Here is a 22,532-nt window from a genome sequence, read left to right as displayed (position 1 = left end):
CTTGGTATATAAGGTTTGCGACCCCCTGTGTGTGGAATATTCTTTTTCACTGTTGTATTTTGGCTTACACGTCACGCCTCCTTTACCGTAGCCTGCCACTCACGCACGGCGGTTAGATTCCCTTGCGTTGTGCGTGCTCTTCGCGTTCGTTGCAATTATTTGACAATATCTAGGCGCAATTTTGCGTTTTTTGCCCACAAAACTGTGTGCTGACAGGATTAAGCTGGTGTAAAAATAACTGCGATGTGAAAATAAGCTTTAGTTAGTGCTGTAGAGAAAAGTGTAAAGTAATTTGTCTGTGTCAATCTTGCGTAGTACACACAAGAAACCAAACGATGCACAAAATACATTTACTTAGTAATTAGTAATGTCTAGTACAGTCAATCATGAAAGAATATGTACATGAAAAATTATATGTACTGTGTGGCGCCTGAATGTTATGTTGAAAGACGAGATAAAAAATTCGCAAGGTAGGCTCGACACACACAATTCGGGATAGGGAGAGTTTTTTTAAAATTTATTCATTACATGGGGGGTGGGGTTCAAGTGAGTACATCAACGTTATTACACACAATATAAATCGAAAACAAGAATACAAACAAGAAAACGCAACCGCGTGTAATATTAATCAAGATATCCAGCCAGAATACATCAGCTACCATCGAATACGTCGCATCAGCCAAACACATCGATGGCGAGTACAGAACATTTTATAAATAACCATTAGAACACTGATAACTACATTGAAAAAATAAACAACACGGCATAGATATCGCGTACAAAAACCGTAAATGAAACTAAGACAGTCAAATACAGATTAGCAATGTTTTTCACTTCGAAAATATAGTCCATGATGATGTAGGGCTGTTGACTTTAACAGACGGCGCCCATCCTATCGATTTACCTCGTACTGGTCCTCTTCAAAGTGTTTCTAAGTACAAGTAAAAGAACGAAAGTGATTATTGATATGAAAAGTTGCCTTGTAAATACAGAGAACCCATTACAGTGCTTAAAAATAAATTTTCGCAGAAGTAATGATCTATTACCTCGCTTCACACGTTTCGAAGAAATGCACAGGCTACAACAGACACCATGCCAGAAAGCGCCGAAACATTTTGGTCCCATGATGCCCCTTAACTCTACTACACCTGGGCATACCGTGCACAGGTATTTAAAGACCGTCACAGTACCCACTACGATCGGGAATGAGCACGAATGACCATCGGCTTACAAGCACCACGCTACAAATATATTCGTCTAAAAAATAAGCTATATAACGTAACAACCTGAGATCCGCAAGGTATCTGCTGAGAAATCAGGGAAAATCACAATGCTTCGCTTACCACGTACACAACAGCCGCTCTCCCCAGAAGAAGCACTGCGTTCTTTAGTCAAAATAACCAGTAGCGAAAAAAGAAACTGAAAAAAAACAAGAAATAAGACACACGATGTGTGCCTCCCGTGAAAAAATAAAATATGTGGTTTACATGACCATTTGTAGCTAATGTAAGACTATTTCGGGGCGAAGCATTTGCGTCAGTCCTTAAAATAAGGGTACTACTCGCATAGACTGCGCCGATCAAAACGGCAAAAGCCTGTGCGACGCGCGCTCGCAAACCATAGGCTACTCAGACAGCACCGGTGCAGTGCTTAGTTCGTGAGCGAACGTAGGTACGTGAGCGAGGATCAGAGAATACCTTCTTATTTAAATGAAAAACACGGTGCGATAGTCTAAACCTTCTTGACACTTGCCTCGCAAATGTAGGAGCTATCCGTTGCCTTCCAGTGATACCGCTTTACTTGGGCTTCCCATCTCTTCCTTCGCTCTGGGTCCCGGGAGAAGCGTAAACAACGAAGCCCTTTACGCGTCGATCCGGTGCACTTGGGAACACAACATCCCGTCATGTCGACTCGATGCACTTGACATGCTTGTCATTCATGCGGCTGAACACTGTCCAGCAAGTAGAAGCGTCAGCGGAGCATCCGCGCGCACTGTGTGTCGAACTAAGCACCGGCACCAAGCAATCGCAACCGCTCGCTGTGATTCAAGATGGCGTCGCAGCGAGAAAGCGGCGGCGCGGGGGCGGTCAAAGGATGGCACCACCCTGAACGGCGGCGCTGGCATCGAGGCACCCTAGGCCTCCTGAACCCGTGCTGCCCCTAGCGGCGGCGCTCGCTTCCGGTCACACGAAGTGGCCGCTCTCTCGCCCCAGCGCGGGCGCGCCTGTCGGAACACCTATCTTCTTACACCGTGACCCTGTATATATATACACTCACACTCTCGATTAAGTTATCCCGTCCCCTCTCTAACTGTGTCATGTAACCAGCTTTCCACACTTCCCACGCATACACTTTTTCTCACTGTCGCACTCCCAATGCTAACGCAATAAATCGATTAACTGGACAGCCACCGGCGCGGCATACTCAACTAGGTTCAGTTCATGAGGGAGGAAAAGGATAGGAAGATTGGAGGTGATGATGCAATTCCGGGCAGACCGTACTTCGCGTGTGAATGCGCAAGAGCAATAAAGAAACTGATAGGCAGATTTGGAGGTTCATATTCATATTCGCCACAGCCAAGAGACAGAGAGAGCCAACCATTGGAAGGTCACAGCCATGATATAATAATATAAATAATCCAATCAATTATTTATTCAATCAATCACTTATTTGGTTTAATGAGCTCAGGAACAAACACTGAGATCTAGATCCTGGTGCACAGAAAAAAATCAAAAACAGAAAAGTTAGACATGTAAACCAACAATGACTAAGAGTTTATGGCATTAGAAAAATAGAATGGGTGAGCGCAATTGTTTGATGAAAAAAAAGTTGCTGTAGATCCAAAGCATCTTGCTAGAATCAACAAACAAGCGTGCCTGTGCTGAAACCTGTGTTAGTTCTTGCGTTATTTCATTGCCAGTGTAAGGTGATACCAAAAGTCCTCGCGCAAATCACACCATCCACAGGCCATTCGCATCTGAGCAAGTGGGAGCGCCTGTGCTTTCGCACATCTTACCTACGAAATGTGGCACACGCTGTGAGCTCAAAGAGGTAGTTAGTGCTGACACGGTAGAAGTATGGGAGCGATTGTGACCCAATGGTTACAGCATGGCGCTGCGCTGTTGTGGTGTAGGACTGAGGTTGTATCCCAACATCGGGCACGTAATTGATTCATTGCTTAAAGTATATGTATAAGCTATTCGCCAAAACAGCAGCCAGTGGCGTACCAACTATTTCTCGAGTGGCCGGCAAACCGCAAGAAATCTGACCTCTCTCCTTCTCGCTCCCCCCCTCTCTCTCTCTCTCTCTCTATATATATATATATATATATATATATATATATTATTATATATTGAGTGTCTTACAGAGGTCTCGGGTCCCGCGCAGTAGCAGCACTACAGCGCACATAAAAAATGTACATTTGCTACAAACACTCATAACAATTCAACAAACAATTGCACCTGGAATTATAGTCTGCAGCATAAATGCATCGCTCGTTGAGGTAATAGTATTGTCTAGGTTCTACGCAACGAAACTATCTAAGGAGCAAAGTTGGAGCACAGGCGCTCCGAATACTTGTCGGGACTGGATGGGACCCCACGGTTCAATACATCCAAACGGTGACCTGGGCACCGGGACACGAGGGTGTCACCGGGAACCTGCATGCGGACGAGGCGGCTCGAGGCTTTACAAATCACCGTGCCGCCCCAGACTCTGCAATAGAGGACCCTACACCACCCCTAGACCCTTCCTTTGCAACAATTCTGAAATACTTCAGAGAAAATAGAAAGATCTATCCACCCCCGTACGGTAAACTCAGCACTGCGGAGGCAACCGTGTTGCGAAGATTACAGACGAACACCTACATAAATTTGCACACACTCCACCTGATCTACCCCACGGCATACAGAGACATATGCCCGTGGTGTGGAGCAACACCAACACTCTTTCACATCACGTGGGAGTGTGCAGAACACGGAGAAGAACACGAAACAAACGGCACGTGGAACGAATGGGAGGCGCTGCTGTCTAGCCCGTCCCTGGAAGATCAGCTACGACTGATCCAACGAGCTGAGCGGATGGCCCGTGCTAGTGGGGCCTTGGAATAGGGGCACCACCCTGCTGGACAAACTTTGTCTTTAACCCCCTACCCCCTCTGTGGACTGGGGTAGGAGCCTGTCCGGTTTCTGAATATAATAAAGTTTTACTACTACTACTACTACTACTACTACTACTACTACTACTACTACTACTACTACTACTACTACTACGCAACGAAGTACAATCTACATAAATTACTTGCAATATTCACTAGAAAAAAGTTACAGCAGATGTGTGCAACAACCGGATTTATAGCGAAGCTGTTTCTTTCGAACAGTTGCAATAAAACTTTCAATTTCTGGTAATTATATCGCTTACATTAAAAAGTTGACCATCTATGACTGTACCATTTGAAACTTTGCTCGCATGTAATATTTTGGAGCACTTTATGTTGGGAATTTCATAAGAGCCAGTAATTCATCAACACACATGTTACTTCGCCATATCATTTACCACGGTGTCCTCCCTCCGCCTCGCCCTCCTAACTCAATTTCCACTAGATTTGATATCTGTTGAGTTCACAGCTCTGCCAGAGCAACGGGACAAATCGTTCGTTCGCAAAACGCATTCATAAAGCTCGGGATCGCTTGCATGCGTAATTTACGGCAAATATCATAATTAGTCGTCTGTCTTTATACTTGACCTACATATTGTCCATAACGCGCCCTTTATTTTCGCCAAATATAAACAAAATGTCTTGCTTAGTTCACCGAGGACATCGCTGAAACCAAGTCTGCACATCTTATGACGCCTTAAAATAGGTCCATAACAACGACGGCTCAATAATTATTTGCAACGCTATCTGGATCAGGAACGTAAAAAATTTTGTCGCACATTGCAGTTACCATGTCCCCGCTCCCCTTTCAAGAAAATATAAACCTGCTGTAACCTACATCGATGTCGGGACACTAGGAAGCACAGCTGATAGCTGCCATAACACACGCTTTAACACTTGAATAAGAATCTATTTACAAAGGCTGTGTATGATCCAGCCACATTTAACTTCGCAAAGACAGTTTCCATAGCATTCCACCAATTTTCGCTAAATTTGGTCTTGCTGGGTTTTATAGCCCTGCTACGGCAGCGGGCTCAATCCTCCCCCACGTTTTAGACACGCTCATAACATTCCAGAGTGCTTGCATACGTAATTTATTGCGAAAGGCCCAATTACCAATCTTCTCTGAACATCACCTACGCATCACCTATTAACTTGTCTTTACAGTCACCAAACAAAACGAAGATGCCTCCTTTAGTTCAGTGAGGACGCCAGCGGAACCTAGTATATCATGCAGGAAATGTAAAAATAAATAAATTATGAGGGCTGAATAATAATTGGTATTTCTTCTAAATAAGCCAGAAACGTTAAAGCTACCCGACACATTGCACTTAAAATCTGCCAATACCTTCAAAGTACAGTATATCTGAAACCCAGAGTTATCTTGGGACATTGGGAAACCTAGCAGCAGCGTTATACTTTCGAACAATTGGTTACACTTCTTGAAGCTCTTTTGATCAACATGCATTTACCGTCGCAAATCAACTTGGCGTATTGTTCCCCTTATATTCGCAAAATTTGACCTCAGTTGTAGTTGTAATTATGCCAGCGCAGCTAGCCGTCTAAGTTTTACACCGCTCGTAAAACAGGCTAAAAACGCAAGGAACAACTAGCATATTTATTCTACTGGAAAATGCGCATTTAACCCACCCATTTGGAGCGTTGCCTGCAGATTACCCATATCATGCGCCTAGTTATCCCCAGATATAAACAAAATGCCTTGTTTAGCTCAGAGAGGACACCGGAGAAATCAACTACGGATCGCTCGGATGCACGAAAAACACATGGAAAAAACGAATGTTAAGTAATTATCTGCAACACTTACAGCAAAAGGAGGAAAGTGAATGTCTTGCAACGCATTGCGTTACAAATGATCTCTATTTTCACGGAATTTCAACTTTCTGTCGTGCCGTTGCTTTAGGAGTCTGGGAAACATTTCGATTAGCGGAAGTATGACTCCCTGGAACGCTCCAGTGAATAATTTTCTACGAAGACTGTTACGAACCTACACAGGATAAACATTTATCGCTCGCCACCCACAACATGTCTTCGTACTTCAAATAAATAAAAACACCATGCCCCCGGCCCCGCATAGTTCACCGAGGATATCGGGGAAAACAACTAAATGCCGTGTATAACGCATAAAAATTGGGAGACAAAGACTTCAGTAACTGTTTTTCGGAGCACATAAGCAACCTAAACAGTGCAAACTTTCGATACGCACCTACAAAAATGTGACCCTCATTTTTTCAAAATATAAAAACATCTGCTGTTCTTGCTCCTGCTGGGATACAAGTAACAGTGTACCTCTTATATAGAAACAGCCGGAAAATGAAATCGACACGGTGAGAAGCGACCACGTCGATTAGACCGTGCCTTTAGAAAAAAAAGTTAATTGTTCTATTGGTGTTTAAATGGCTCTGCACGTTCGACTAAGGTCACTTTCACAAACATATCTACAAAGAGTCCTGATTAGACAGTGAAACTCGACAGTTATAACTGTAAGACGTTTGGTTACACTTTTTGATAGTGATAAGTTACTGAGACAGCTACGCTATGTAGCCTGTCTCCAGAGAGAGAGAGAGAGATTAAATAGCTCCCGCATTTGAAGATCCAACGATTTAATGTCGTAAACTATACACCAGTCTTGAACGCGGCTGATTACAACACGTTATCTCCCCCCCCCCCCCTCACCCACCGGTTAAATAATCTGACTGTGCTTTCAAATACGGATATAGTGGTCCCGAAACACTGGGCGTGATGTAAGTAGCGCAAGCTGACATTGGTTAGGGCGGTAACTGCCCAGCGCCAGGCCTTCTCCGCAGCGCGAGCGTGTATGGGGAATCCCGCGTGTCATCCGCTACAGCGCGTCCCGAGGAGACACAAAAGACATTCCACGCTGCCCAAGCAGGGGATACGTAGTAAAGAAAAGCATTACTGACGTGGCCACTCTACTACGACGGAAAATTTAGCTTCAGCTGCAGTTTTGTCGGACTTTCCAGCATGCAGCCGAAAGGGCCCGCTTTCAAAAGTGGGTGAAGGGGTGGGGGAGGCATGCTTTGCCCCCCCCCCCCCTGTCTAAAGTGGCGGAGAAAGTGCCCCCCTTGCCCCCCTCCCCCCCTGTCTAAAGTGGAGGAGAAAGTGCCCCCCTTGCCCCCCCCCCCCCCCCTCCCGGTATATACGCCTATGACAGCAGCATCCAGTAGCCAAGATCAGGAATGTGCGGGGGAGTTCGCAACGCAACATTTACTTTAACAGCCTGCAGGCAGAAGTAAAGTAGTCCGCAAGGTCAATTCTGCCGTCACAGTAAATCGCCCCAGAGCCGACGAGATCGTTGAATTCTGCTGCCTTGGCTTCACATTTAGTGGCCTACCAACGGGCACAATTTCCAGCACCTGACCGCCTGTAACCATGTTTTCTGGATACACGAGAGTGGGCCAAATCACAAATGCGCTTTCGAAATCGCCGTGGGCTCCCGCAGGGTGCAACCGTTAGCGACGTGGTGGTTGTTAGCCTGAATCCTTTTGTCGCACGCAGCATAGCATCCTTGGCTCTGGCTAAATCGAATGAATGTTGGCAACTCAACTGCTTAACTAAGTTTTAAGAAGTTCCCTAAAAATAGGTCATTGACTCTAACTAAATGTTTGTATTTAGATGCACGTCACAAATGTAACGTAGAATGTTTCCGGGTCAGCAGGTGTGCAGAATGACGTATTGTTTATAAGTACCCTGGCAGAGGTAGTCACCTAAAGGTAGATACTGACATAGCCATACTGAGTAAAAAAAATTATGCAAGCGTAGCTTGCACTTGTAATTACGCAAGTGCAATCATACCTTGCTCTAGTGGCGCAAGGCTAAAGAAACAGCGGAGCTGATCGGCACCTAGCACGGTCAAGTCATCCCCAGCATTTTCCGGAATTCATTTATTATTGATCGATTATTGGTTACCTATTGATTGGATATCGATTGGCCACCGCAAGGTTTTGGCCACGTATTTAAACTAGGCTAAGCACTACCAAGTGATCCCCAGCATTTTCCGAAATTCATTTCCGAATTGTCATGTAACAATCAACTATTCCATGCGTTTCTTATCTCTGTTAACTTTGGTTCACGGTGATTTCCTGGTGAAGAAAAATCCGGTAGCACCTATCTCACCACGCATGTCGATGGTAATGCAATTATCATTGAATCAATGGAGCGACGCATCGTACTGTAGCCGCCGAACCGCTTCATGTGTTGGTCGTGTATGCAGCTGGACGGAGTCTTTTTTCCTGGAGCTCCTGGTGGCGCTTGTGGATATGTATGTATGCGTGCACACACACACACACACACACACACACACACACACACACACACACACACACACACACACACACACACACACACACACACACACACATATATATATATATATATATATATATATATATATATATATATATAGAGAGAGAGAGAGAGAGAGAGAGAGCACAGAGCGACATCACCTTCCGCAAGGCACGGCTGTGGCTTATTTTTGCGGTGTTGCGGTCGTTCGCGGCTGCTGTTCACTACTGCAAGAAGTGCCTACACAAGACCCAGCCCCTGTACTTGACGTCAGCACTGTTTTGCCCTAGCACGAACGAGAACGGGTCCTTACCCTATTGGCCAAGTTCAACGACTGCTTTGCATCGACGTCAAGAGTATGTCGGACGCATCTAACAAAGCACCTCACAATTACAGAGGACACGGCAAAACCAATTCACCAAAATCCTTATCGTGCGGCTCCCAAAGAATGTGAAGCCATACAACAACAGGTGACTAAAATGATTGAATACGACCTGACCCAACCATCAATGAGTCCCTGGGCATCCCCTGTAGTTCTAGTAAAAAAAAAAAGACGGCAGCTTGCGTTTCTGTGCGGACTACCAAAAACTAAATCAGGTGACAAAGAAAGACGTGTACCCGCTTCCCCGTATCGACGATTCCCTCGACAAGCTTCGACACGCACGTTACTTCTCTTCAATGGACTTAAAAAGCGGATATTGGCAAATAGAGCTGAACCCGAGAGACCGTGAAAAAACTGTTTTTGTGACGCCAGACGGTTTTGCCTTTCGGCTTGTGCTCTGCCCGTGCTACGTTCCAACGCCTCAAGGATACTGCGCTTTAGGGTCTTAATTGGAAAACCTGCTTAGTGTACATCGACGACGTCATCGTGTTCTCTGCAACGTTTCAAGGTCACCTTGAACGGCTTGAAGCGGTTCTGCAGTCCATACGATCCGCCGGCTTCACCTTGAAGCCGAAAAGTGCCACTTCGGTTTTGCGCAACTACAGTTTCTTGGACACGTCGTCAGCCACGCCGGTGTCAGCCCGGATCCTGTAAAATTTCCGCTGTCGCACAGTCGCCAGTACCATCTGATAAAAAGGCTGTCAGGCGCTTCCTCGGCCTCTGCGCCTATTACCGGTGGTTTATTGTAGACTTTTCTCGCATTGCGGCACCGTTATAACTTGCCTCACGAGAGACGATGCTGCTTTTGTACGGGGCGACGAAGATAAAGGTGAGAAAGGTTGTCTTGCGGCAATGCCTCCACACAACTCCAGCGCTTGCCCACTTTGATGAGACCGCTACTACATTGCTCCACACTGATCCCAGCAATGTTGGCTTGGGAGCTGTTCTTGTGCAGTGGCAGGAGGACACGGAAAGAGTGATTAACTACGCAAGCAGAACGCGCTCCGGCACAGAGGCAAATTATTTTACAACTGAGAAAGAATGCCTCGCTGTGGTATAAGCGATTATGAAATTTCGCCCATATTTGTATGGCCGCTCTTTCAAAGTTCTCAGCAATCACCATTCACTGTGTTGGTTGACGAACCTTAAAGATCCATCTGGACCATTGGCGCGTTGGAGCTAAAGGCTTCAAGAGTTTGACATGACGGTCATGTACAAGTCGGGGAAGCGACATACGGATGCTGACTGCCTGTCTCGATCGCCGATAGAGTCGCCTTCTCCACTCGAAGAAGAAGAAACAGCACTTCTTGGTGTTCTGGACACATACTAAACTAAACAATAACGGGACAACCCTGAGTTGCTTGTACGATTCTTAGACAATTACTTGTACAATTACTTAGAGGGAAGATCTGCGAAATCACCTAGAGTTTTCGCAAGAAGATTGTCATCGTTTTGTTTACGGGCCAAAGTCTTTTACAAAAGAAACTTTTCTTCGACCGGGTCCCCCTATCTGCTAGTCATTTCTGCAGCTCTTCGTACGGAAGTTCTTCAAGCCTGTCACAACGAGGTGACTTTTAGTCACTTAGGCTACACGCGAACATGAGCAGAGTGCGGCTAAATTACGGCTGGCCGAGGTTTACCACCGCCGTGAAACATCACGCTCGCACTTGTCTCGACTGCCAGAGGCGCAAGTCGCCTCTGACGAAACCAGCCGGCCTCCTACAACCTGTCAAGGTTCCTCGAACACGATTTGATCAAGCCAAAAGAGATATTTGTGCCCACTTCCTACTTCTACTGCAGGGAATCGCTTTGTTCTCGTCGCAACCGACTATCTGAGACGCTACGCGGAAACAAAGGCCATCCAGAGAGGCACAGCAGCCGAGGTGGCGCGCTTTTTCATTGAGAACGTTGTGTTGCGACACGGCGCACCAAGCGAAGTAATAATTAACCGAGGAACCGCATTCACGACTGTACTCTTAGATCACATCACGTCTTGCTACTAAGTGGAACGGCTCATTGGAAGTCAACCGCCTACCATCCACAAACCAACGGATTGACAGAACGCCTAAACAAATCAGTTGAAGACATGCTTTCAATGTACGTGGATGTCGAACATAAAAATTGGGATGACATATATATATATATATATATATATATATATATATATATATCTTATATCACGTTTGCGTACAACACGGCGACACAAGAGACGACGCGCATGACTCCGTTCAGCGTTGTTCAAGCCCTGGATGTAGGAACGATGTTGGGTGCAATGCTTCCACACGAATTTGACGACACTGACACGGACGCCGTTGTTTCTACGCAACTCGCCGAAGAGGCTCGGCAGCTCGCGCGCTTGGGGATCTGCCAGCAGCAAGACTACGACGCAGGCCGCTATGATGCTCACCGTAGAACCGTAACCTATGAAGTCGGCGACAGAGTGTGGGTTTGGACACCCATACGGAAACGAGGCCTCTCCAAGAAGATGTTAAGGCGATACTGCGGCCCATATCGAGTATTGCGGCGACTCAGCGATGTCACATACGAGGTCGTCCCCGATAGGCACAACTGCATGTACGCAGCGCCGCCCGCACCATCCTGAACTGGTCCATGTTGTACGCATGAAGCCGTATGTGAGCGAATGGCTATGCGAGAGACCCTCACATCCCAAGTGACATTTCTGGTCCAGCATCGGGGTGATGCTCCTTTAGGGAGGGACAAATGACGCGTGTGCTCAAGGCGGATGACAACGACGATGGGGGAATTACCAGACTTTGTCTAGTGGGTCAGTGGGATTTTTGAGGACGAAGAAAACGTATCTCTGTTTTGTTTTGTTTTAACAGCTTGTCCTGCTGTTCTTCAAGAACGTCTCCCTGTCTTCTGTTCGCGTTGTACCACGACAATATACTGTCCTAATGTTCACCCTAACAGACCATCCCTCTTCCTCGTCATTCCCAAATGCCGGCGCTCCATGGTTCTCCGCAGACTTCACGACAAGCCTACTGCTGGACAACTCAACGTCTATTACACTTACGACCGAGTCCGTCAACGCTTCTTCTACACGGGGCTTTCCCGCACCGTCCGATGATACTTTACTGCGTGCGAGAAATTTCAACGCCGCAAAACACCGTTGACGCTACCTGCCGGATATCTTCAAACTCTCGTCATCACGCCCGAATGATTTTTCTCGCGTTGCAGTTAGACTTGTTGTGCCGCTTCCCACATTCAACCTCTGGCAACAAGCGAGTCACCGTCGCTACCGATTAAACAACGGGCTACGCTCTCATGCGAGCGCTTCTCACAAGCTGCTCCTCAGGTGACGGCGATTTCTTACTACACGATGTTATTTTGCAACATCAACCACCAGGCCAACTGCTCACTGATCATCGCCGCACTTTTCTGAGTCATCGCCGACATTTTGAATGCATGTGCAACACGCCAGACTATTTAGAGAAGTTAACTCAGCTTGCAGGTTAGACTTAAAAATGGCAGAACCGGGATGCTGAGAGAATATGCTCGCCTAGTCGACGTAAACAGGAAGTATACTTCGTGAAGGAGACAAACTGGTAAGACAACAATATACATCAATAATATCACGTCAGCTAAACTTGAGCCTTTCGTAAAACAACAATTAATTCGGGAACGGAGAACATGCATAAATATTAATAGTAGAATGCCAGCTGTTAAGGAGAAAGCTCTTTAAAAGTGTCCCTTAACAGCCAGTTATACCATAGTAATTTAATTTACGAAATACAATAGGAGATCAACGCTGTCAAATGCTTCACAAGTGAGAGGTGAAATTAAGTCTGTAAATATTTTTGAAAGGAAAGCGGGACAGCCGTAACGTGAACTTGGTCTTACACTTTTGATAAATCAAAAACAGCGCTCAATATTTTACTTGGCTAGTGCTCCTTGTTTATAACAGCTGCGAAAATTAATCATAGCACTTCACGAGGAGTTTCAATATATTTATTCCATCTAGCTTGTCATTCGCGCAGGTTAGTGGATAAGATAAAGCTGCAGCTTAGATTGCATGATAAAGAATACATAACGTCCAGTATAACGATAGCGACAATTGAAAAAAAAACATATTGGCTTACACGAATCTACGTTCGGCACTCTATCGATTCGGTCAAAATAAAAGAAGTACTAACTATAAAGTTCTTCCACGAAGGCGGCGTCAAGGTGCAGTCCTGGACTTCCCACGCGCGACTTCATTCTGTCTAGCTTGCGGATGGCGATTTCACGAACATCTCCCTTGACCCAGGTTGAAAAGTTGAACGCATCCCGGAAGACATTGCGAATGTTGGCGAACATGGTCCTCACCCGTTCCAGCATCATCGGCTTCCCGACTGCGTAGCCGATAAAACATGCAAACAAATTACGATAATGAAAGCGCGTGTTGTTTTACAGTCAATTTAAACCGATATCAATTTCTGTTTAAATCAGTTTCATTTCCCTTTTCCTCTCCCGTGCTCCCTTCACACTAATTGGGAAATCAGATAAATAGGCGGCAAATCGAAAAGACAATAATAAATAAAGTAACTTGAAACTAAAGGTGCTCTTCCCCACCTGGGTAGTGATTTGCAGTGGTCTAACAAGCGCTGTCGTTCGAGCGAATGCTTCGTCATTACAACTGCATACTTGGCCATACTTTATTCACTAACTATTTTTGACCGAAAAATGATAACGCAGATTGATTGATTAAGTAGAACGAAGTCCACATAATGAAACGGAGGGAATGCTTAGCTCTGACAAGGAAAGAAAGGAAGAAGGTATGTGAGGAGGCAATGCTTACACCTCTTCCAAGAAAGAGCGGTAACAAAAGCGGAAAAGAGTCTTCAGCTGTCAGAAGGCACCTTTAAAAGTACCATAAACCACCCAGAGGTCGAAATTTAGTTGTGGTGTTGCAGTTGTGCACGAGTCTACAACGAACACGTAGCCGCGAGAATTTTTCGAAATGGTGGCGAAATGGTGGCGATCATCAAACGCGTTACACGCGTTTGATGATCGAAAAACGGCCCTCACTCGTTTCGCTCTTTCCTTCGCTAGTTTCATCGTCGGCTGGTCTCTCCTCTTCGCCGAGTGCTGCTCCAAATGTCACGTGATAACATCATCGCCAAAGCGCTTCTCAAAACACCACCCACTTCCGGTTAAGGCACGTCCACGCTAGCGCCAAATTACTGCAAATATACCGACGGCGAACCAGCTTCCAGTGCCGTAGAACGTCTGCCGCGCGAGAGGTGTCCAAAGTATACGGTAGTTCGGCCGGTGGACCACCCGCAGCACGATTAACGGGCCAATCGACGACTGCGAAGCTGCGCGCCTCCGCCACCGGCGACGAAAACATCTTCTGCAGCTTCTGTTCCAAGCGACATAACTTTTCCTAGATAAAATGATGCGTAAATTGAACATTTTATGAAGAACAATATACACTGTCAAACGTTAAATATGAACTCGACAGCTCCAATACTTGTAGAGCTCAGCAGCAACCGTGCAACGGCTACCGGCGGGAGACGACCGGCTCGCCTGCGCTCGGAACGCAGCGGACGGCGCCGCTAATATACGCGTGTTTTCTTCTTCGTGTACAATTATTGCGCAGAGCGATAACAACGGTAAGAAAATATTGCGGATTTTGAGCGTCGGCGATAGATTCCGAAGCGCCCTCCGCTTTAGCTTTGAAGTGAACCGGAGAAGGCCTAGCGACGATATCGGCGCCGTTGAGCTTTCAGCGGCGGTGCGGCTGCCGCACAAATGAGTTCCGGTCTCATACTCTCTATACGGCAACGAAATCTCGCCGATCGCGAGCAAAACCGCCGTCGATCGGCGGCCCGCGAACGGCGTGTGGCGAGTTACCGTGCCTGTAGCGTGGACGGGCCTTATATCCGCGACTCAGCGCTTCTCGGGTACCCGCTGTTGCTGCCGTGACGGCCCGTGCTCATGCGGAACGTGCCGCTATGGACCCTGTGTTGCGCGCACGTCTAGAAAGGCCAACACTGTCGCACTCTGTTCGTGCAGCTAATGAGACCGCTAAACACGACTGTGCTGAAACGCGAGAGATTTGCCAGTTGCGTTGCGGGCTGTAATTACCGATTCGCAAGTGCGCACAAGCGAGCAACACGACGAGGAAGAGCAGGGACACAGCGTATCTGCTAGCAGACTAACCGGAATTCGTAGGTGCTTGCTCGACCAATCGACATCGTCGCCCCCGTTGACATCACGACGACCGCTGGGGAAACCGGAAGCGTGTTTCTATTTGCGCCCATGCCCAGTGCTCGACCGCTGGCGCCACGCTGCGCCACTCGCGCCTACCGCGTTTCTAAATGGGTTCTTTCGCCGAGGGCGCTCTAACGCAATCATAGGGTTCGCATGAATGCAATATTTCTTAGCGTGGCTCTATGGTCTAGTTTTTTTTTAATGCCGATCAGGCCCTCAGTTAAAACATTCTTTTTTCAAATACATACATACACTCTCCCTGTCAAGCCATGGTTACAAAGTAAAGGTCTTTTTGTGCCTTGGTCCGTAAATTGTTTAATCTGCAGGAAACCGGAAACAATAGAACATATTTTTCTAGACTGCCACGATGCCGTATTCCTGTGGGATGTCTTGCAAAGAACTCTTAAAAAAGAATTGCCATTAAGCCCTTTTGGAATCCGGTTTCTTCCATGTGCGGATACAGGGGAAGTGCCGAGTGATATGCTAATGTTGCTTTGCATTCGTTGCGTAGGGAAGACGAGGATGGATATTAGGCATGCTCATATACAAACTCACTCAGCAAGACACTATTTTGTTCAGAGTGTGATCTACACCCGAGACTTGTTCAGAGCGCAAGGTTGGCTACCCCAGAATGGCTACGTATATTGGATCAATTGGCTTCTGTGAAGCATATTTAAGCCACATACACCGGCCGAGTTGTAGCTGGTGTATTTAGAATATGTACATGTGTATGTGATAATTTTTGTTTGTGTTTGTAAAATAGCAATGAAGAAAAAAAAACGGCTGCAAAAAAGAGGCTCTATGGTCTAGTGGTTACGACGCACGCTTTGAGATCAGGCCTACGCGGGTTCGAATACCGCTTTGTCTAGAAACATTTTTTTCTTCTTGGTGGCAAGCTTTCCTTTTTTCCCTGTCTGTTTGGTGGCGCGGTCGGTTGAACCCCGGTGCCGCGGCGGAAACCGCGGTGGCGGGCGCTTAAGCGAAGCGGCGGTCGTTGGGTTGTTGCGGAGCGCAGCGTAGCAACACCCTAAAAGTTGTCGCAGTTTCACCTGAAAGGTGAAGCATCAATTGCGATAGCAAATTTGTAGAGAGCTATACGGAGTAATGATATTAGCTTTATCAGCTGTATAAACTTGGACATGCAGCAGCACCGGCAACGCGCAGAACTGTTGTCGACGCCGTCGGCGTTTTGCCCGCGTTCGCTCAAAATGCGTGCGGCGTTGGTGACTGTTCCCGGAGCCTCTGATATAAATAGGCACTTGGTGCCGCAGCTAAACGTCGCCTCCCTTCCCTCCCCCTTCCCCCCCTCCCCCACGGCCTCTCGCGCATCGGAAGAAGGCGCGTTTGCGCTACATATATGGTGATTGTAAAGGAGGAAAGAGACGCCTACTTCTGCAGCCCTTAAGGAATCACGGCGCAGAACGCGCGTTTGTTCTCCGCCGTGCGTTCACTCCCCGTGAAAGAGCGCGTCCCTCGCGCCCTTTCACTCGCACATACAGCGTTCGGCGGCGCGCGGCCACGATTTCATCCCCATTGACGTCATACGGAACCTCACGGCGACGGCGACGGCGACGCCGACGGCAGAAATCTGCTTTTGAGTGTCCATATAATTGCTATCGTAATAATAAAAAAATACTGCTCCAGTCGGGTAGACTGCTCCCTCCCTGATAGTGATACTATATTTGAATCATCAAAACAGTGATGCGTTTATTTAGGAGTACCATCGATCCCTTAACAGCAGCCACAGTTGTGCCTAGTCGCCACCAGCCCAGCGCGTGCTCCGTTCCAACGGCGGCGGCTAGCACGGCCGGGCTCCACTGGCGCGCGCGAGTCGAGCCCGGCCGTGCGGCTAGAAACATGGTATGCGCGAGTGGCGCATGGTGGCGCCAGTGGTCGGGCTCTGGTCTTGGGCGCCAATAGAAATACGCATACCGGAAAGGCTCGGAGAGGAGCACGGCATTTTTTTTTAGGAGCGAAGCTACCTTATAGCGGCACCCGTTCCGTCCCCGTCGTCGTAGTAGTAGTGTGTAACCAGTCTGAGAAAAATGAGAAAAATAAAACACCGCATATCCACGGGGTGAATGATGATGAGTGGGCGAAGCTCCGGAGGGAATCATCGGTAAACCGTGAATCTTCCGTGTAATTCGCCCAGTCTCGCCGCACTAAATCGAACGATTGACTTCCACCAATGACACGCGCCATATGTGACGTCATTCCTATTTTATAACAGCGCCCTTCATTATAATTGCACCATCTCCCGCTTAAGGGGACGCTAGCACAAACGCGTTAGAAACGTGCAGTACTCTAAGGGGAAGAGGCCACAGCGTCTTACGCAGCCGTTTACACATGCCTGAACGTGCACCGCGTTTGCCGACGCCATCAGCGTTTATGAATACGGGGGTAAGGCGGAGGCCCACAGCGTCTTACACCAGCTTCTTGCACGGGCCGTAACGCGCTAGCACAAACGCGTTAGAAACGCGCAGTCTTTCGTTAATGTTCGGTATTTATTGCCATCGGGGTGCGTTATCCATGTGCGCTTCGTGGCGTAGTGGTTAGCGCCAGGCGTTCAGAAGCGAGGGGTCCCTGGTTCGATTCCGCTACGGCTACAACTCTCGGAATTTTTTTTTCTCATAGTAGACGTGGCTACCTACTACGACGACTACTACTACAGAGGAGGGACAGACCCACACCCTAAGGAGCTTCGCCCCTAAAAATTCAGAAGTTGAGTCTGTAGCGCGGAATCGAACCAGGGGCCCCTCGCTTCTGAGCGCGCGGCGTTAGCCCACTACGCCACGAAGCGCACATAGACACACGCGCCACGATGGCAATAAATACCCAACATTAACGAAAGGCCGCGTTTCTAGCGCGTTTCTAACGCGTTTGTGCTAGCGCGTTACGGCCCGTGTAAGAAGCTGGTGTAAGACGCTGTGGCCTCTCCGCCTTACCTTCAACGCGTTTCGAACGCGCTGCCCAAGGCGGTGGCAAGTCAAGTTCAAGTCGAGAAGCATTTATGAATACGGGGGGTATACTCTCTCAGCAGTCATGTGATGGCGTCGGCAAACGCGTTGCACGTTCCGGCATGTCTAAATGGCTGCGTAAGACGCTGTTGCCGCTCCCTCTTACGAGAGAGTACTGCACGTATCTAACGCGTTTGTGCTAGCGTCCCCTTAAGCAGGAGATCCGATGATTCCCTCCGGAGCTTCGCCCACTCATCATCATTCACCCCGTGGATATGCTGTGATTTTTTTTTATTTTGTGGCGCGCCCGCGGCGCGTAGAGCTGCAGCGTTTGGCATCGCTGATCGTGGCGGCATTCTCACCTCGATGCGCGTGTTTACTTGACATGTTCAAAAAATATCTGAGGTGGTTTAGGGGCCCTTTAATGATGTGGTTTTTTGTTATCCAGGAAATCGGAATTTGAAAAAAAAAGGTATTCTTAGAAAATGTCTAGGAACGCGAACGCGCGAAAAACATAGTAAAGCAATTACAAATAAAATAAACAATGCTGTTAAAACGGCTATTGGTCACTGTACATTTTAACATTGTTACGAGCTGCAAAGTAATACATCGCACAGAGAGTAGACACAACGAAGTATTTTCGCATTAAAACCGAAACTTTCCTCCCAAGATGTTTTGACGAGATTCTTCCGAATGTGTTCTATGGTGTCTAGCGCGTTTACAATTCTCTCAATCTAAGTGCAGTGAGCAAGGTGGTAAACGCACTCGACTGCAAGTAGGGGCTGACCAAAGCCAACTTCATCGCCCTTCCGACGTGTTCGTAGCACGCATCGCTCGCTTTTTTGTGGCCAACCAGGGACCATGGCTTCGTGTAATCCACCAGCTGCGTGTAGACGCTCCAGGCCACCAGATGTCGCAGTCCTTTCTCGCCCACGGACTTGTCCTCGAGCAGCATCTCAAGCATGTTGATCACGTGCGTTTGAAGGAAGACTGAGTCCACTCCCTGATAGGTGTTGTTGGTGTACTTGGCAAAAAATTCGCCCCATTGCTCTGGTAAATAGAAAGACGCAGACACGAATAAAATATAAGTACTCCAGCAGTGCAAGAGTGGCATATCGCGAATTGTCACTTTTTGTTAACGTATTCCGAACGTGGACTCGGGCGGTGCGGAGTAACACGCCCCTCATCTCCCCATCCCTACCCTCACTTTGGAGCGTTGCACGCGACTGGGAGACGGTGCGCTTCCTTCCCGCTTCGTTCGCTCCCGTGCGGGAGACTGAGCCGCGTTCGCCGGCTCCCCCTCGCACGCTTTCGTTCGCGCATAGAGAATACGGCGCACCGCGACGATTTTAATCGCCCGTGGAATTTACACGGAACCTCACGGCTACGGCGACGCCGACGGCAGAAATTCGCGTGGAGTGTGCATACAATTGCTATCTCAATAAAACGCTTTTATAATAACATTTAAATGGTCAATAATGAACTCCATGTAGTCAAGATTACTCTTGAGCGTTTCACCTGCATCCTTCCTAATAACCTAATGCGAAGTTGCGATAAGCTACGCAGTTAAATTTAATTTAAAACTTAATGCGACGTTTCTGAGGGCTTTGTTTTGGCACCACTACATGTTCCCAAACGTTATCGACGTCACGTAGAATAATCCCGTCATATTTAGGCAGTACGACTAAGCCGCATCCTCCACACTGCAAACGTAGTGCAGAGGACGCAGACTAAGCTTAAAGGCTTAGCATATATTCAACTTTACAAAAATATTCGTTTTGTGCGTTTTCAAATGGTATATAAAGTAGAGCACTGCAAGGGACGATTTTTTCAGCCCGGGCCCGGCCCGGGCACGTTTTTACGTTGGGCTGCCCGCTCGAGCCCGACCAAAAGTTTTATGGCGAGACGCGGGCCTGGGCCGGGCCCGGAAATAATCAACGTTATCCGCCCGGCCCGCCACCCCTATACCTTAGGCCTGAGCCTGGCCCGAGCCCGGTTCGCAATCAACCCGAACGCGGCCCGAGACCGAAAAAGAGCACGGAGCATCATTCAAAAAATAAAACGAAGAAGAGAATGAAAGGAATTTCTTCTTATGGCACAAATAGATGTCATACAAAATTACGAACACCATTTGAGCCAATACCACCGCGCGAAGTAGTACGAATGGCCCTGCCGAGCAGTATCGCCAGCAGTTTCCAACGGCGCGACCTTGATGCGGCCCAATCCACTTCTATCGCAGCGCCACCGCAGTATTTTTCCACGTCGGGCGTCTTACTGCAAAGCATGCGCCGCCCCAGCCGCTCGTCCCACTCAATCGTATTCTAGTACACTCTAGCCCAAGCGCAGCCACGACCGGCCGTGAGCGCAGCGCATGGATGGAGTAAATGGAGAAAGAAAGGTTCTCATTCCTCATTGGTGCAGCGTAATGCGCTGCTGCTAACGGCCGGTTGAGAACATGCGTGCAATCATGGATGGATGCAGCGCCATATTTCAGCCGCGTGACGAATTCTTATCTTACCAGTCATCGTTTGACCAATTCGCCTTTGAAGAATCAGCAAGTCGCGAACGCGCTTACGCTGCGCTGAAAACATTAATTACATTGATTTAGGTAAGGAATACAATGGCATCCTTTGGTTTGAGGCGACTTCAGTCTTTCTGGACTTTTACATTCTGTTCAAACAGCGCAAATTACGACGGAAGAAGAAAAGGGAAGTACACAAGACTAGCACTGCTAGCTTCCAGCTGCGCCGTGGCAACAGGTTTTTCAAAGTCGAGACGCGCGAGAATAACTCGCTGCACGTTACATGGACACCATCAAAAAGTCCAAACCCGACCCGGGCCCACGTCAAAATACCCGAGCCCGGCCCGGGCCCGGGTCAAAACACACATGCGGTGCCCGAGCCGGGCCCGAGCCCGTGAAAAAAACACAGCATATCCACGAAGTGAATGATGATGAGTGGGCGAAGCACCGGGGGATCATTCGGGTAAACCACAGCTACTGACGAGAGATAAAGAGAGCGCGCGTCGGGAACGAGAGAGAAAATTACTCCATCTTCCCGTAGGGGAACCCTGAGTAGTATGCGAAGCAGCCATGGGGTCGACTCAAGGTAGTTTTATCAGCTGTATAAACTTGGACATGCAGCAGCACCAGCAACGCGCAGAACTGTTGTCGACGCCGTCGGCGTTTTGCCCGCGTTCGCACCGAACGCGCGCAGTGGAACCGGAACCGGAAGTGGAACCGGAACCGGGAGTGGCACCGGAAGTGGAAGCGGAACCAGAACGCCATCTAGTGAACACTTCGTAAAACTACAGGTGGCTACGGACACACAACGCCATCTATTGAGCAATTCATAAACTAGAGGTGGCTACATACTGCTACTACTACTACTACTACTACTACTACTACTACTACAGAGGAGGGAACGACCCACACCCTAAGGAGCTTTGCCCCTAAAACTCCTGTACCCGGCCCGACCCGGCCCACGGGCCTGGCCGTGCACGGGCTTTCGGGTAAGTCCGAGCCCGTGCAGTGCTCTTGTATAAAGTGCTGCGAAGAGGGGCAGATATAACTTTATAAGAATACACAACAGAACCCCATTTCTCACAAAATGAATCAGTTGTTTAAATTTTTTCGAAGATAGTACAATACAGATATACGTAAGACCAAAAATTTGGAATAACTGAAACTAAAGATGCTGGAAGATCCCCCGCCCTGTGGGAATCGATGTTATGCAAAGCATTGAGCGGGGAGCTGCCTATACCGCATTACTCGACTTTCAGCCAAGTGTTATACGTCGGACGGACGTGTCATACTATGCAAATTTTGGTACCTAGCTACCAGGTTGGCGAAACGAACATGAGACCCCCAGACGTAGTCGGCTGTTTCATAATATACATGACACGCATGTCATGACATTCACGGTATGACCAATCATTTGTGTTCGTCATACACTCTTGTTATACTATGCCAGTTGTACATACCAAGTTTACGAAACGACTATGGGAGCGCTAAGAGCTAGGCAGCTATTTCATGAGCTATACGACAAGCATGTCAGGACATTTAAGTCATGCCCTATCGTTTATGTTCGTCATACAATCTTGTCATAGTAGGCCAATTTTGGTACCTACGAAGGTAACGAAACGACCATGAGAGCACCAAAACCTAGACGGACGGATGGACGGACGGACGGACCGACCGACCGACCGACCGACCGACCGACCGACCGAGCGACTGACCGACCGACCGACCGACCGACCGACACTCTCAATGTGGCAAATTCTCGCCTAGAAACGCTTCGCATTTAATAAACACCATGATTCTTACGGAAACAGCTCAGAAGAGCTATATTATTTCAACACCAGCTGTTTCTCTGAAGCAATTGTCAGACCACACCTTTGATTAGGGTACAAAAATATTGGATCCCGGTGCTAAATATAACATGGAAGAAATATTAACAATCCTACACAGGCTAATAACTAGGCCTTTTTGTGGTAGCTT

At 47.8% G+C, this 22,532-nt stretch overlaps 2 protein-coding genes across 2 annotated transcripts in view; both read right to left on the bottom strand.

Annotated features, from left to right (window-relative positions):
• Window positions 1–13,180, bottom strand: part of LOC125944541 (neprilysin-1-like) — a 35,776-nt gene extending 22,596 nt beyond the window's left edge. The window contains exon 1 of the mRNA XM_049665039.1: window positions 13,016–13,180. Within this exon, the coding sequence (XP_049520996.1) occupies window positions 13,016–13,178 (163 nt within the window). The 5' untranslated portion in view covers window positions 13,179–13,180. The remainder of the gene's footprint in view (window positions 1–13,015) is intronic.
• A 5,572-nt stretch (window positions 13,181–18,752) lies between these two features.
• Window positions 18,753–22,532, bottom strand: part of LOC125944351 (uncharacterized) — a 36,661-nt gene continuing 32,881 nt past the window's right edge. The window contains exon 6 of the mRNA XM_049664747.1: window positions 18,753–19,084. Within this exon, the coding sequence (XP_049520704.1) occupies window positions 18,753–19,084 (332 nt within the window). The remainder of the gene's footprint in view (window positions 19,085–22,532) is intronic.

The sequence above is a fragment of the Dermacentor silvarum genome, chromosome 3, assembly GCF_013339745.2.
Source record: "Dermacentor silvarum isolate Dsil-2018 chromosome 3, BIME_Dsil_1.4, whole genome shotgun sequence".
Lineage (NCBI taxonomy): Eukaryota > Metazoa > Arthropoda > Arachnida > Ixodida > Ixodidae > Dermacentor > Dermacentor silvarum.
Note: the sequence above shows the minus strand (reverse complement) of the source record. Positions and strands in the feature narration are given on the sequence as shown.